Raw genomic sequence first — 14,171 nt, 5'->3', positions numbered from 1 at the left:
AACATACTACATGCATCTAAATTTCAATTGATAGAGACTAAAGTAACAATAAATGTTTTAATAAAACATACAACATGCATCTAAGTTTCAATTTCAGTTGATAGAGACAACAACTTATTTGTAAATATTAATTTCTTTAAATAAAGTAACAATAAATTTTTTAACAAAACATGCAATATGCATCTGAGTTTCAGTTAACAAAGATAACAACTTATTTGCTCTTATCAATTTCTTTACATAAAGTAACAATAAGTGTTTTAACAAAATATGCAACATGCATCAAAGTTTCAGAAATTTAAATCCTATTTCAACTAAAAATTTATTATCAAAATTTCAAAACTTATATATATTCACCAATGGTCTTTGTCTTTCCATAGAATCTCTCTTACACCTCATGCTTTTGTTTTTTGTTTTTTTGTTTTTAGTTGCAACTTACGCATATGTATTTGTATTGGAATGATATACATGTTGTATAAATCCATTGAAATTGATATATTTATATGATACTCTCTCCCTCTCTGGAGCAAAAAATTTTTCTTTATAAACAACTGCTCTCATTAATTATTAATTATTAGTATATAATTCCTCAAATTAAGGGATAAAATAAACAATAGTTTAATTTACCAAAAGTCTATTATATTTATATATATATATGTGTGTGTGTGTGTGTGTGTGTGTGTGTGTGTGGGGGGGGGGGGGGATAAAAGTGCTTGAATATGCGTTTGGGCTTTGGGCCTGATTAGTTTATACAAATCTGTTCAATCAGGGTCTCTAGACCCACAGGTCAATCCGCACTATAGTAATCCGAGGAGGTGTCCGAGGAGGAGTCTCTCCTCGGACGGGCCCAGCAAAGGCCCTGAGACTTGCTAAACGGTTTAAAAGCAGAATTCTGGAAGATCTATTGGGTAAAGGTGTGGTCTAAGCACCCTTTAGAAGCAGGAACGTGTGAGAAATATCAAGGAAAAAGCTACTACCACTGCATTAAAGGCCCTGCATCTACCTCCCTGGCCGCATTAATGGAGAAATGACCTCTGAACAGTAAAATTCAGCCTTCCAGCTACTACTTGAAGACTTTAAGAAGGTGGTAGATGAGACAAGTATCTAGGAGGAAGATTTGTGTTACACGTGGATGAAACAGGGAAGAAGAAGAAGGATATAAGAAGACGAGAGAGGAAAGAAGAAAGGGGATCTTCTTTTTTGGAAACTAAAAATTGTAATCTTTGGCTTAGAGAAAGAAAGGCTATACAAATTGTCCTCGGCTTACGTCCGAGGAGGGTTTTCTTGTTACATTTATCTATCACTTGCATAGATTGCGACATTTTAGCCTGTTGATCAACTTCCAACATCTCAAACCTAAGTTTCAAACCCATACTCTACAAATTTCATTTTATAAGGCTCTTTGGGTCTGAGCCCATCACTTGTTTTTGGGTCCGGGTACAAATTGTGCACTTACAATATATATATGTATTTTTAAACTTCCTTCCCTAGAAAAAAAAAAAAAAAAGTGTAAACTTGTTATTTCCCCCTCACATACACATCCCACACCTTTTCCCCCTCAAGTTGCACCTTACGTTTTATTAATCATTTTTAAAAAAATATTTTATTAATTATTAGGATATAATTCCTCAAATGAAGGGATAATATTTAATTATAATTTAATTTAGCTAAAAATTTATCATCTAAGTTTCAAAAATTTAAATCTTACTCCAACTAAAAATCCATTATCAAAACTTTAAAACTTATATATATATATATATATATATATATATATATATATATATATATATTCACCAATGATCTTTCCATAGAATCCTTCTTGCATCCCACTTTTTTTTTTTTTTTTTTTTTTTTTCAAGTTGCAACTTATGCATACATGTTTGCATATGATAGTTTTGATTAAACAAAATTTATCTTACTTATTAGTATTTGTTTCTAAATTTTCATTGTAAAAAATGTACTTTCATAAAGTATGAATTTTTTTAATAAAATATTATAATTCATGTAATATGCATAAGTTATATTCCAAATTCATTATAACTAATTCTCAAAATACCAAAAAAAAAAAAAAACTAACAAAATTAAAATATAGGTAATAAAATGAACTAATGCATATAGTGGGTCATTTGAGTTAGATGGATCGGAAAAAAATAAATCCAAATTCAGTCCAACTTGCAGCTCAAAATAATTTTACAAGCCAATCCACCAACCCGCAAAAACTAGCCCAAGGTATCAGGTTGTATTGGGTCGAGATTTTATCGTGTTGGTTGGTTGGATGCACACCTCTAGCTGCTATCAAAATTCATGAGAATTCATGGAATATTCACTCAAAATCAAAGCAAGGTTTAATGTTAGGGACATTTTTTGACACAAACATAAAGTATAAGAATTAAAATGAAACATTTCAAGGATTGGTACCATTTTGAAAAATGGGATAAAGGTGGAAGACTAAATATGTAATTATACCTTAAACCAACGATATGCTTCAACCAACATTTAATATCTATGTGGAAGTATTGGACTAATTGATGCAGGACCGTTAAGAAGTTCAGCGCTATACTAGATTTCTCGATGAATTCTTGAATAAGGATTATTGTTTAAGAGTTTAGGGGGGCGTTTGGTAACGTTGTTCTAGTAACGTTGTTTGTATTTTTTGGAAATACGTGTGGATGAAAAAGTGTGTGAAAATGCATGTAATGTTATTTAAAAATTGAAAACACTTTGTTAAACTATTATACCAAACGGGGCCTAGGTTAGGAAAAGTATGAATGTTGACAGCTGTTTAGGGGCTAAAATAGGGGATAAACAGAAAATAACATAAATAAAACATTAGGCAATCACACCTAGATCTTCCTAAACATCATACCTAGGGTTCCTTGGCATCACACCTCAAAGAAGTTTGCATCATACAAACAAAGCTTAATATAAGCCGCTGAATTTTATTAATCAAAATATTCTGCCATAACATGATCACAAAAGAGCCTTTATATAGAGGCTATAGTTATCCTTTTCCTAGTAGGACTTGGACTCTAAATAACCTATTCCTAGAATGAATAGGAATACTAATAATAATTAAATAAAAGACTTAATAATATGTAAACATAAAATAAGACTTATGGCCTTTGGTACAACCAAGGACAATCTATTCCAGATTTCTTGAAATTACCAAATTGCCCTTATTCTAATAAACCTCAATTAAAACTGATCCAGCAGCTTCTCAACTTAAAAGACTCAATACTAATAACTAAAATGACCTATCAAAAATGCAAAGAAGGTCCGACATCAAAATTAGACCACAATTCTTGAATCTTTGTATATTTAATCTTTTTTTTCCTTGAGCTCTTCCTTGTCCTCGTCACTAATTGTGAACCATATAGTAGTAAGTATCAGATTTCAATTAAGCGTCCAGTTAATCATTTGAACCTGTATCATAATCAAATTTTAACTTGAATTTGATTATATAATGCCTAATCTTTTTTGTATCAAATTAATGATCGATTTGTTCAATTAGCACTTCCTAGTGTCCTTTAACAAGGTGGTCATCATTTGATAGGAGTCATAATCCATGGGTAGAGTTTTGGGTTAAATTGTAGCCCGTTATTGAATTAGTAATTTTCAAAGCTTGACCTAATCCATGGAATCATAGCAGTAGTCATACGTTAGTAAAACCTTATAAAGCCCCAGAATCCACGACGTTGACACAAAATTCTCACACTCCCTTGTGTTTGTTTTCTAGTCCTAGAAGCCTTAGAACACACCAACTTTGTGTTGCTTTCAGGTGTCATCACTCATGCACATTTCACACGGCCGAAGAACGTGAAGAAAATTGCGAGGGACGGAGTCCAACGCGTTTTGCTTTATTCGATAGCAGCATTCACACGTGTGCGCTTCATTTCATACTCAGTCATCATCTGTTTTCATATAAGAAGACTGAGTCTATGACAACACCGTCCAAATTTAACTGCAGCTCAATTCATTTCAAGCATCTGAACCAATATGAGCTCTCAAATTTATAAAGCCCAGAAACAAGTCCAATATAATACATATTGTTTATGGAAAAAGTTAAACACTATAAACTATTTCTTATCTTATTGTGCTCAATGCAACCAATAAGCTAACCTGCACAAAATGACCTCTTAGAAGGGGTGTTTGACATGTCATGAAACCTGATTAGCTAAGATACCATAACTGGTTTTTAATTATTTTCAGTTTGATGACTTTTTTTTAGTCCAGTCAATTGAATTGAATAAAATCCTATTAAAAATACAAAACTAGTTTTAGATTTAATTCTTTTAAACACACATTCTCCCCAATAGTGGATTTTTTTTTTAAAAAATTATTTTAATTTTAGTGTTTTCACATTCATTTTCAACATAAAACTAGTTTAAAATTTCACTTGTTCAGGTACTTATTCGCACGAAACCCAACCTGAGCAAAATGACCAATTAAAAGTGGCGTTTAGCATGTCATGAAACCTGGTTAGCCAAGATTTAATTATTTCATTCCTCATGAAAAATAGAAAAGAAAAGAAGATTTAATTATTGGACAAATTTTAGCTATAAATTTAGTTGTAGCCTAAAGGTTAAGGTTACAAACTTATTCAATATTTTTTTGTTAGAAGTGAATTTTGAGAAATCTACTATTAGATTTTCATCTTCTTCTTATATTTTTCAAACTTGCAAAATTTTAAAAAAATTAAAGATCAATAGTTATGTCATCAATAAATTGTTTAAATTGAAAGTTTTTGTAATCTAAAATTATGCATAATATATAAATTTATAAATCATATAGTAAACAATATCTGATTGACACAAAACTTGGCATGTGTAATAAGAGTATGTAGAACATGCAATTCAACAGTTAAAATTTCAAAATATGTAGTAACATTTATTTTATTAAATAAAGTTGAAACCTTAAGCTACAACAAGTTTTGTAGCTAAACTTTGTCTTTAATTATTTTAGTTTTATAGTTTTAGAATTGATTCTTCCAAATGCACATCCTATCCACAAATGAATATTTAAATTTTAGTGTTTTCACATTCAAATAGTCAAAGTAGTTTAGAATCAATCAATCAGTGAATTTTTATTTTTTTTTTATAGATAATCAAAGATTTATTGCATAAAAAGGACTTCATGTTCACGATGGTGAACATTTTGTACTTAAAACAAATATAAGTAACTCAAAAAGAAATACGAACAGAAAGGAGAAAATAAAAAATGGAAATACATTGTGTAAAATCAATCAATCAGTGAATCAATCATATATAATTGTTGTATCAGCCTATCAGGTTTATAATCAGTAACGTAGTTGGTTCTTTCAAAAACCAGCTCAGGTAGCTCGACAATTCTTGAAAAGTTATGCAGTAATTACTAATGGCTCCATTATTTTCATGTCACAGTTTTTCACCAATTAAGGTATCAGTGTTCAAGAACTATATTCATGATTTGGGAATACATAATATCAATGCTATGGTTCACACTATTAATTTAGCGCAGGAAAAAAATTCCAAAACTTTGACTACTTCCAAACTTTCTTCTGAAAAATGGTGAATGATCATCTTCTTGCTGATAAGGAAAGGAATCTTTGGTGAGTAATCAATGCATATAGGATTTCGTGTACTAACCTCCTGTAGATCTATTCACATTCAAGTTTAAAAAAAGCCTCACGAATGGTTAACTTAGACCCGACGGTATGTTCTTCTTTGTCTTTGCTCTTCAACTTCGTTCATCCAATCAGAGAGCCACATGAGACCCTTGTAACCATAATTTGCTATAGCAATTAGGACCACCACAAGGGTGACAATAAGAAGTATCCACTTCATAGCCGCAACAATTTTCTGTTTATAAAGAACAGATTCTGTTAATGAGCAAATAAACGGGCACTTGAAAGAACTCACTTTTTTCCCTTTGAAAAAATGACAAACCTGCAGTCTTGATATTTGCTTGCCTTCTTGCACCTGTTGTCGTCTCTTTTTACGCTTTGGTACATTCTTTTCAGTTTCTGGCTCCTTTTCCTGTAAACAAAATTTCCATGGTATTAGATTTGACCTTAATAGAGCTCATCCACCAAAATGCTACTGAATTTTATATGCAAAAAAGTAAGCAAGATTCATGTATGAAAAGTTTCGTGCAATCATTTTCAGAGATGGACATTAATTTTTTAGGCTGATATTTTCAGTAGCATAGATTATTTATTTATTTACTTTTTTTTTTTATAAGTAGTATTATTCAGTCAAACAAAGATTACTTCATGTTCATGATGATGAACACAAAAGTATCTAAAAGATTACAAAGAAATCAACTAGGAAAATAAAGAGTCTTGGATCTCCAAAATAGAGTGACAATGAGTAAAACCCCAAGCATGAGACTAACCAAGCATGGTTCAGATCAACAAGGCTTTCAAATGATCACGGGATTGCTTGTTATCCTTAAAAGTTCGGGTATTCCTTTCCTTCCACACTTTCCACATAAATAAAAAAATAAAATGGAGTAAGATTCCAAACATCAGAGTAGTGTCTCCCAAACAAATTCCTCCATCCAAGTACAAGAGTAATATATTGGAGGATGCATTTGCTATACAAATCGCCTTCAAAGATCAAAGGATTAATGCAGTGGAAAAGATCAAAGGGATCTTGTGATTTCGAATAAGCCTAGTCTAATTTCACACATTGAATTTGTCATTCCCGATGAATTTAAGGATGTGAAAATCAAAGCTATTCTATTCACAAAAATGATTAAAGAATTGGTGCAAGTATCCATGGTCCAAATTCTTATCCTTTAATTCTTTAGAATTTGAGGTCAAGTTCTCTCTAGTTGGAAAGAAGGATATGGTGTGAGCAAGTATCATGTTTCGGAATCTTGAGGACAAGATTCATCTTGAAGGGGAAGGGAATATAATGACCTAGGTGTTGGATAAATTATTTGAATTTAGTTTAGAGATAGAATAAGGCTTCCTAGATAGATTAGTATTGTTATTTATTTGTATTCAAATTAATTCCTATGTTTTAGGACATGATTAGTTCCTATGTTTTAGGATTTGTTGACGAGGTTATCTCATCCTTGGCTATTTATGTACGTTGAATGCATTAATGAGAATTAAGCAGAAATTAAACCAAAAACTCTATTATCCCTCTCAAGTTCAAGAGGCCAATCATTAGTCAAAATCTTACCCTAACAAAGAAAAATACCCTCTTGGGGGTCTTAACACACCAAATACTCTTCCAAGGGAATGAAGACACACTTGTACCACAAAATCACCTTATAATAGGAACATATATCAAACTTACCAATCCCGTTTACGTACCATCTCAACCTATCATCCCCCAACCCCCTAGGCATCTAGGAATATAATAGGTCTAGAAAGAAATTCACTGAATCCAACTCCCAATCATGAAAGCCTCTAAGAAAACACATCCCAGCTCCTAGCCCCCTGATCTATTGGTAATCCGGAGAAGCAAAAATGGAGGTATCTTTGTCAGTTGCACAAACAAATAGGTCAGGATACAAATCCTACAAGGGAACGTTCCCACACGAACGAATGTGCCAAAATCTTATACATGTACCGTCACCAACCTCAAAAGACACGTGGGAGAAAACTGTCCCACCTCACTTTGATACTCTGCCAAAGACTACACCATGCACCCTTAGTCGAACCACCTGTCTACCCCATACTTCAAAGCTATCACACATCGCCACAACTGAGTAATTTCATGTCCAAAGCATCATAATCACTTCCCCAATAAAGCTTGATTAAACCTCCCTATCTTCATAATCCCCAAACTGCCTGCCTCAACAGGTAGACAAACTTTATCCCATGCCACCAACGGGAATTTTAACACATCCTTTGTGGCACCCCACAGAAAGTTCCTCTGAATTCTCTCCAACCTATTGGCGACCAACTTGGGAATGGTTAGTGCATAGATTTCACTGTCCACTGAATCTCCTGTTATCGGTTGTGCATGAAGAAACATGTTCTTTGTTTTGCCATCCCCACTATTTCCTATGTTTCCCAAGCGAAGAACAAGAACTAGAACTGTACCTATTTTTTATTTATTCATTTTTGTAATTAGAGAAATCATTCCATGGTACATGGAAAAAGTTCAACCTCTTCTATCAAATGATAGCTATAACAAGTTGCAAAATGTTTCAGGAGGCAGAAAATGACATCCTGGTAAGTAAGGGGCTCAAGAAACTAAAAGTTCCCATATCTGGTAGATATAAAACAACAAGCTGAGCTATTCGAAAGGTGTATACGGTGGCAACGCTGAGCTATTCAAAAGGTGTATACGGTGGCAACACTCTCTACCAAACTAGAGCTTCTTGTTGACTCTGGTTGAATTAATACACAATTACACATCTAATCTTGTAGCAGGAATGAGAAAACCAAGCAGAGATAGACTGCCTTTGAAGTTCAAAATAACTATACAATTAGAAATGCCAGTCAGAATAGATGATGCAGCAGGAAACCAAAAAAATTCTGGCAGAATTCAAAGGATATTACCTCCATGACTTTAGATTTACGTGAGTGTAACTCTGAATCAACAACTTGTACTTTACTCTTGCAAGCAGAATTGCAAGGAAGAAGTCCAATTCCATACTGATTTTTTGGTATATCTCTGGGATCAGAACCAGCATTCCGATGGGCTGCTTGCACATCTAGACAAAACCATTCTTTTTTCAAGGTTTGGCATTTACAACGAACAAAAACCTTGCAAGAGAAAGAGTTGACAAGGTAAATCAAATATACAAATGCTAGTTCCAACAGTAATGTTTTTGGGATATTTGAGATTCAAGACCAAAACAAGATATGACATTCATGTGTTCAATTAAACAACAAGATCGTCCTTAAGTTATTAACATTATTACCTTCTTGCGGCACTTGTCAGGAGATGGGCATACACCAGGATGACACGTCTCTGGGCATAGATGTGTACAATTGGGCAACTTCCTGCATAATCACAATCACCTCTAAGGCTCAATTCAGTCATATTTCTTAACCCAAAAGAATAAAACCAGAGCAACCATGAAGAATATATAAATTTAGACTGAGGCTCTATTGAATTTACTTTTCTTCAGTAAGTATGTTTAGTTTACTCAAGAAAATAGAATAAGTGAATCAACAATCATGCCCCCATATTCTAACATGAGCATATATCTTCGAATTACCTATGACAAGGCCCACCACATGAGCGAACAGCCATCTGCTCCTTTTCAGACAGGCTGTTGTAGTATAGGCACTCAAAAACATGGACCATTGAACCACAGTGACATGATCGTTTTACAAGTACTTTGCAAGGAGGACATTCTCCAGGATGACATGGCAAGGGGCAAGGATGAGAACACGTGGGTCTTCTCTCCTGAATGAGGACATTTAAAATAAGAAGGAAAATTATGAATTGTGAGAGTAAATGATGAGGCTGAAGAAATACATCCATTCTTCACTCAGGTATACAAGGGTGAAAAGTCACTTAGTAAGGACACAATTCAATCCACAAGATGAGGAGAATTCACGAGAAAATACAGAACATAACACTTGAGGAATGGAGGAAATATAAGAGTAAACACCTTTTGGCAAGGAAGATGACACTCTTCACAAGAATTGCTTCTTTCTTTCTGGAAGGGTGTTGCAGAAAGGTTCTTCAGGGCATGGCAAGTTTTAGTACAATAATGATTGCCGCAAGATAAAGGATTTCCGCATAAATTATCACAGGAAAATTGTGTTTTATCTGAGCACACCATCTGATACAAGGAGGAAACCATTAAAAAAAAAAAATTCCCAAGAAAAATCTGGGGAAAATAAGGCTAAAATGGCATTGATTGTTCTAGAAAATGAAGCCACAAGTTAAAATATTTTATCCATTTATAGCAAGGAAAATGCAACCAACCCTTCTATCTGCCCCAACATGTTGGCCAACACATGACCTCCAAACCAGTTCTGGGCAAGGAGGGCATGGAGAACCAGGCGTATATTCAGTCTGATGTATTGACTTCTTTTTCTTTGGTTTCAATGTAAAATCAGGATTAGGAGGAGATATAGGGCCATGACACCTGAACAAAAAAGGAAAACAAGTATAAGTTGCACAAGAAAGGCCATTATCTAGCATCATAATCTCAAGGAGATTTTAAGATAACATTCATGAACTAAAATACTGCAGACCTTAGATTGCACTTATGGCCACATGGATATTCTTCATCGCAAATTAACCGACATGGGGGGCAAGCACCATAATGGCATTTGTGTGGCTGGAAAAAAAGAAAAAAAGAAAAAAAAGTATTGTTAATTTTTTTTAAAAATCTCTGGGACTGAACAAGCAGTGAATTACTAATCTTTTCTTCTGCAAGAACTACAGGCATAATTACAGATTAAAACCTAAAACTTCTAAAGATATCAAGAACCATCTCCTCATCGACATCCCAGGGAATTTCAAGTATTCAGTTCCATTACTTTATTAACCACACATGGAAGAAAATGAAGATGGCCATTGGCTAAAAAATCAGGAAGAAGAAATCATGATGATTGTCAAATGCAAGTATGCTCCCAATGTAGAGGACCACTCATATTATTTTCTTAGAGAGTGTTGACATATATCTGAGGAAATCTAGAATGCTCTAAAGTCTTCAATTGATCTAACCAATCTTCATAGGAAATGGAACAAGCAACCGGGTACCTTGCTATTTGATCCATGCCTGCATAAACGAGCAATATGGCATTGCTTGGGACATCTAGGAGGCTTTTGATCCATCTCAGTACCACAAGGAACCTGATACAAAATCCATTACAAAGTACTCAGCAAAGACAGTCTAACTAAGAGCAAGCATGCATTCACTGCATGGAAGTCTTTTCTTTCTTTCTTTCATTTTTAGAAGGGGTTGATTTTGTTTTGGGGGGGGGTTAGGGTGGGAGGAAGCAAGTTATACAAAAGCTTAATACCATTATTGAAGACAGTGGCAATGTTATTTGTACATTTCTAACATTCTATATGACTACTAGCATGGGGTACCTACATTACAACTGTAAATAACAAGTACTAGAAGAGTTCTAATCCTCAATATAACAAAAGAATGGAATGGTAATATAAACTGCTCCAAGCTTCATAAAGCCTGGTGTTTAAGATCAAAACTTCACAAACGAAAAAGTCATCATCTCTACCGTAACATTTGAGCCCTTGTGAATTTTCAAAGGAAATGAGCATATTATACATGGTCATTATGTCCAGTGAACACCATCCCAGCACTAGGTGTTGTAAAAAAGGGTTTGTCATGAAAGACATTACCAACTATATCTGAATTTTCTCACTTGTAGGGACCAGAGACAATTAATGCAGAAAAAAGAGATGTTCCTCCTTGACACCAGAAAACAACAATGATTTCACAACATTCACAACCAATCCCAATAAAGAAAAATCATTCACGAATCCAAGTGAAATAATACGAGAAAAGCCAATTGCCAGTAAGAAACCAAATTACAGAATTTAAAAGATCAAAATCACACCTCAAAGTGTGTCTCACCACAAGCACATGAAATTGTCACCATCACTGGGCAAGGAGCACAGGCACCTCTGCAACAACAAACTGACTACCATTTACACTCACATTTTGATAATTCATGATTATACAAATCGAAACAATCCACTAATCACAACCTTCTTACATTAGCAGAACCTACTGTATCCTATTCCTGCCAAACAAATTTAATCATATTCAGATTAACTTAACCGTAGAGATTCCTCCTACTCCTCAAATTTAATGGTTATCTCAACAAACACCCTAAGCACCATATACCACATGACAACAGAATCACCATCTGTAGCTTACAGCAAATGTGAAAAGGCCACATACCTATGGCACGGAGCAGGGCATTTATGGTTCTTACATCTTAGCTTCCTGCCACAAACCTAAGATTTCAAAAAATCAATAGTCACAAATAGTTCCTCAAAATAAAGTAACAACACTGAATTAGCCACACACACAAACACAAACCTCTGAGCACGGAGGGCAATCCCCGTCACAACAACGACGCTTACAAGCATGACGTCCACAGTCCCGCATTATCTGACACTTCCTTTCACATGCCAAATCTTGATAACAAGGAACCTATTCTACATTCAATTACACTTTCCCATACTAAACTTCCAAAAGTTTAAATCCACACAAAACATTTTTCAATAAGGCTAGTAACACAAAATTTCAAAACGTTTTTCAGAATTATTGAGGTGGCATGTTGTGATGGGTATAAACTAAAAGTCGTATTAGTGGTTGGACCATGTGGAGGTGATGTTGCTCCAATCATTACTTGCTAGTGCCACTCCTATATATATATTTTATGACGTGTTGGTGTTTCTAACATTGCTCATACTATTTTTAGGCTTAAAACTCACCATTGGTCCCTAAAGTTTAGCCCATGAATGATTTTAATCTATGAAATTTAGAGTGATCGCTTTTAGTCCCTTAGACAACATGGCAAAATTTAAAAAAACTGACATGTCATCACTCTATTAGACTTGTTAGGAACTAAAATTGATCCCTCTAACTCTGCTAGAAACTAAAATCAATCACCTTAAGTTTTTGAGGGCCTAAAACAGGAGCTGGTATATGGTGTACCCGGCACACACACTGGCGGGTCCCACACACTGTAGGGCCCGCCTCTGTGTGAGAGACCCGGCATATATGCCGGGTACAACATATAATTTTCGCTAAAACAGACTACTTTAAACTTGTTAGAGAATAAAACCAACCACTACAGCACCAAATCAATTAAACCTAGCAACACAAAAATCTTCACAATTCATTCATTACAGATTAATGCATATGAAAATGATTTGTCCCTAGCATTGCTCGTTTCCAAAATTCAACAAAACTTCGAAAAGCAAACAAAGCAAAGCAAATACCTCTTTCTTGAGACTCCCACACCGGCACGACTTGATCACGACGATTCTACAAGTCTCCATACACGTCCCACGGTGGCACCGCTCGTGACACCTATGCAGACCACAGCTCAAAGTCTTATCGCAAGTCGCACCGCACAACGGCGTCGTAACATCGCAAGGCATGCCTTCATACACTCTCTTCCCGCACGGACACGCTCGTTTCCCTTGCAGCGGACACTCCCCGCACCCGCCAATTTCATGGCACCCTTTCTCGCACCGGTGCTTCCCGCATTTCAACGCCCTGTTGCACGCGCCCTCGCAGCGAAACTCGCGATCGTGACACTCCCTTTCTTGCTTTTCCTTCCCGCACCGGCACGCGTACGCCCCACGCGCCGCGCAGGGAGGGCAGGGCCCGTCGTGGCATGGCTGGGCGCATTTGTGGACCCCGCATTGTAACCGCTTCGAGCAGAGGTTGTTGCAGGCGAAGTTTTTGAAGCCGCAGCGGCGGACTTCGGAGACGGCGCCGCAATAGCATTTGGATTTGATGAGTTTCGGGCAGGAAGGGCAGGGGCCAGGGTGGCATAGCAAGAGGCAGTTATGGCCGCAGTTGTGTTTTAAAGGACGGTTACAGACCTCGCCGCAAGAGTGCGGTAGGACCCACGGGTCGTCGGAGGGCGGGTCTTGTAATTTTCCGCAAAAGCAGTGGTAGTGTTTGGGGATTTGGGATCTGGAGTATTGGACGCGGCACTTGGGGCAGTTCCAGGTGGAGATTTCGGAGGCGTGCTGGGAGGAGATGGGGAGGCGCGTGGTGGCTCGTGCGGCGGAGAGATCGGAGGACTGGCGGGACCAGCTTTGGATGCAGGCGAGGTGGAAGACGGCGAAGCAGAGGGAGGAGCAGGACCACGTCGGGTGAGAAGGTTTGATGCGCTCGAGGCATATGAGGCACGAGAGAGCGCCGGAGGAGGAGGAGGTGAGGAAGGATTGGATTTTGGAGAGGTCTGACGCGGAGGGAGATGATTGGTTGGTGAATTCGAGGTAGGATTTGAAAATGGAGTTGGAGAGGTCGGCGTGGAGGAGGGAGGAGGAGCCGGCGTGGCCGTGGTCTGACTCGGAATCGGAGTCGGAGAATTGGCGCTGGCGGTGGTCGTCGTTAGTTGAGGTCATTTTCACTCGTCCAGCTGAGGTTGATAGGCTTTTTGAATCTAAAATCAAAAGTTTTTATAGTTAGGCACAGATACGTGTTGGTTAGATTATCTGGGTTATTTTTATCCTTATCAATAACACTTTTCAGCAAAACTTTTTTGCTTC

The 14,171-nt window shown here is 36.3% G+C and overlaps 1 protein-coding gene across 1 annotated transcript; it reads right to left on the bottom strand.

Annotated features, from left to right (window-relative positions):
- Positions 1–5,342: 5,342 nt before the first annotated feature.
- LOC142640982 (NF-X1-type zinc finger protein NFXL2) lies at positions 5,343–14,092 on the bottom strand. The gene is made up of 13 exons (XM_075815328.1): positions 12,885–14,092; positions 11,977–12,090; positions 11,836–11,891; positions 11,489–11,555; positions 10,665–10,757; positions 10,154–10,239; positions 9,882–10,044; positions 9,562–9,735; positions 9,163–9,353; positions 8,863–8,944; positions 8,498–8,704; positions 5,922–6,011; positions 5,343–5,834 (listed from the first exon to the last, which is right to left on the bottom strand). The coding sequence occupies exons 1-13, from the start codon at positions 14,025–14,027 to the stop codon at positions 5,676–5,678; spliced, it is 2,625 nt and encodes an 874-aa protein (XP_075671443.1). The 5' UTR covers positions 14,028–14,092; the 3' UTR covers positions 5,343–5,675.
- Positions 14,093–14,171: the final 79 nt, after the last annotated feature.

Source organism: Castanea sativa, chromosome 6 (genome assembly GCF_040712315.1).
Source record: "Castanea sativa cultivar Marrone di Chiusa Pesio chromosome 6, ASM4071231v1".
Lineage (NCBI taxonomy): Eukaryota > Viridiplantae > Streptophyta > Magnoliopsida > Fagales > Fagaceae > Castanea > Castanea sativa.
This window is presented reverse-complemented; position numbering and strand designations above follow the sequence as displayed.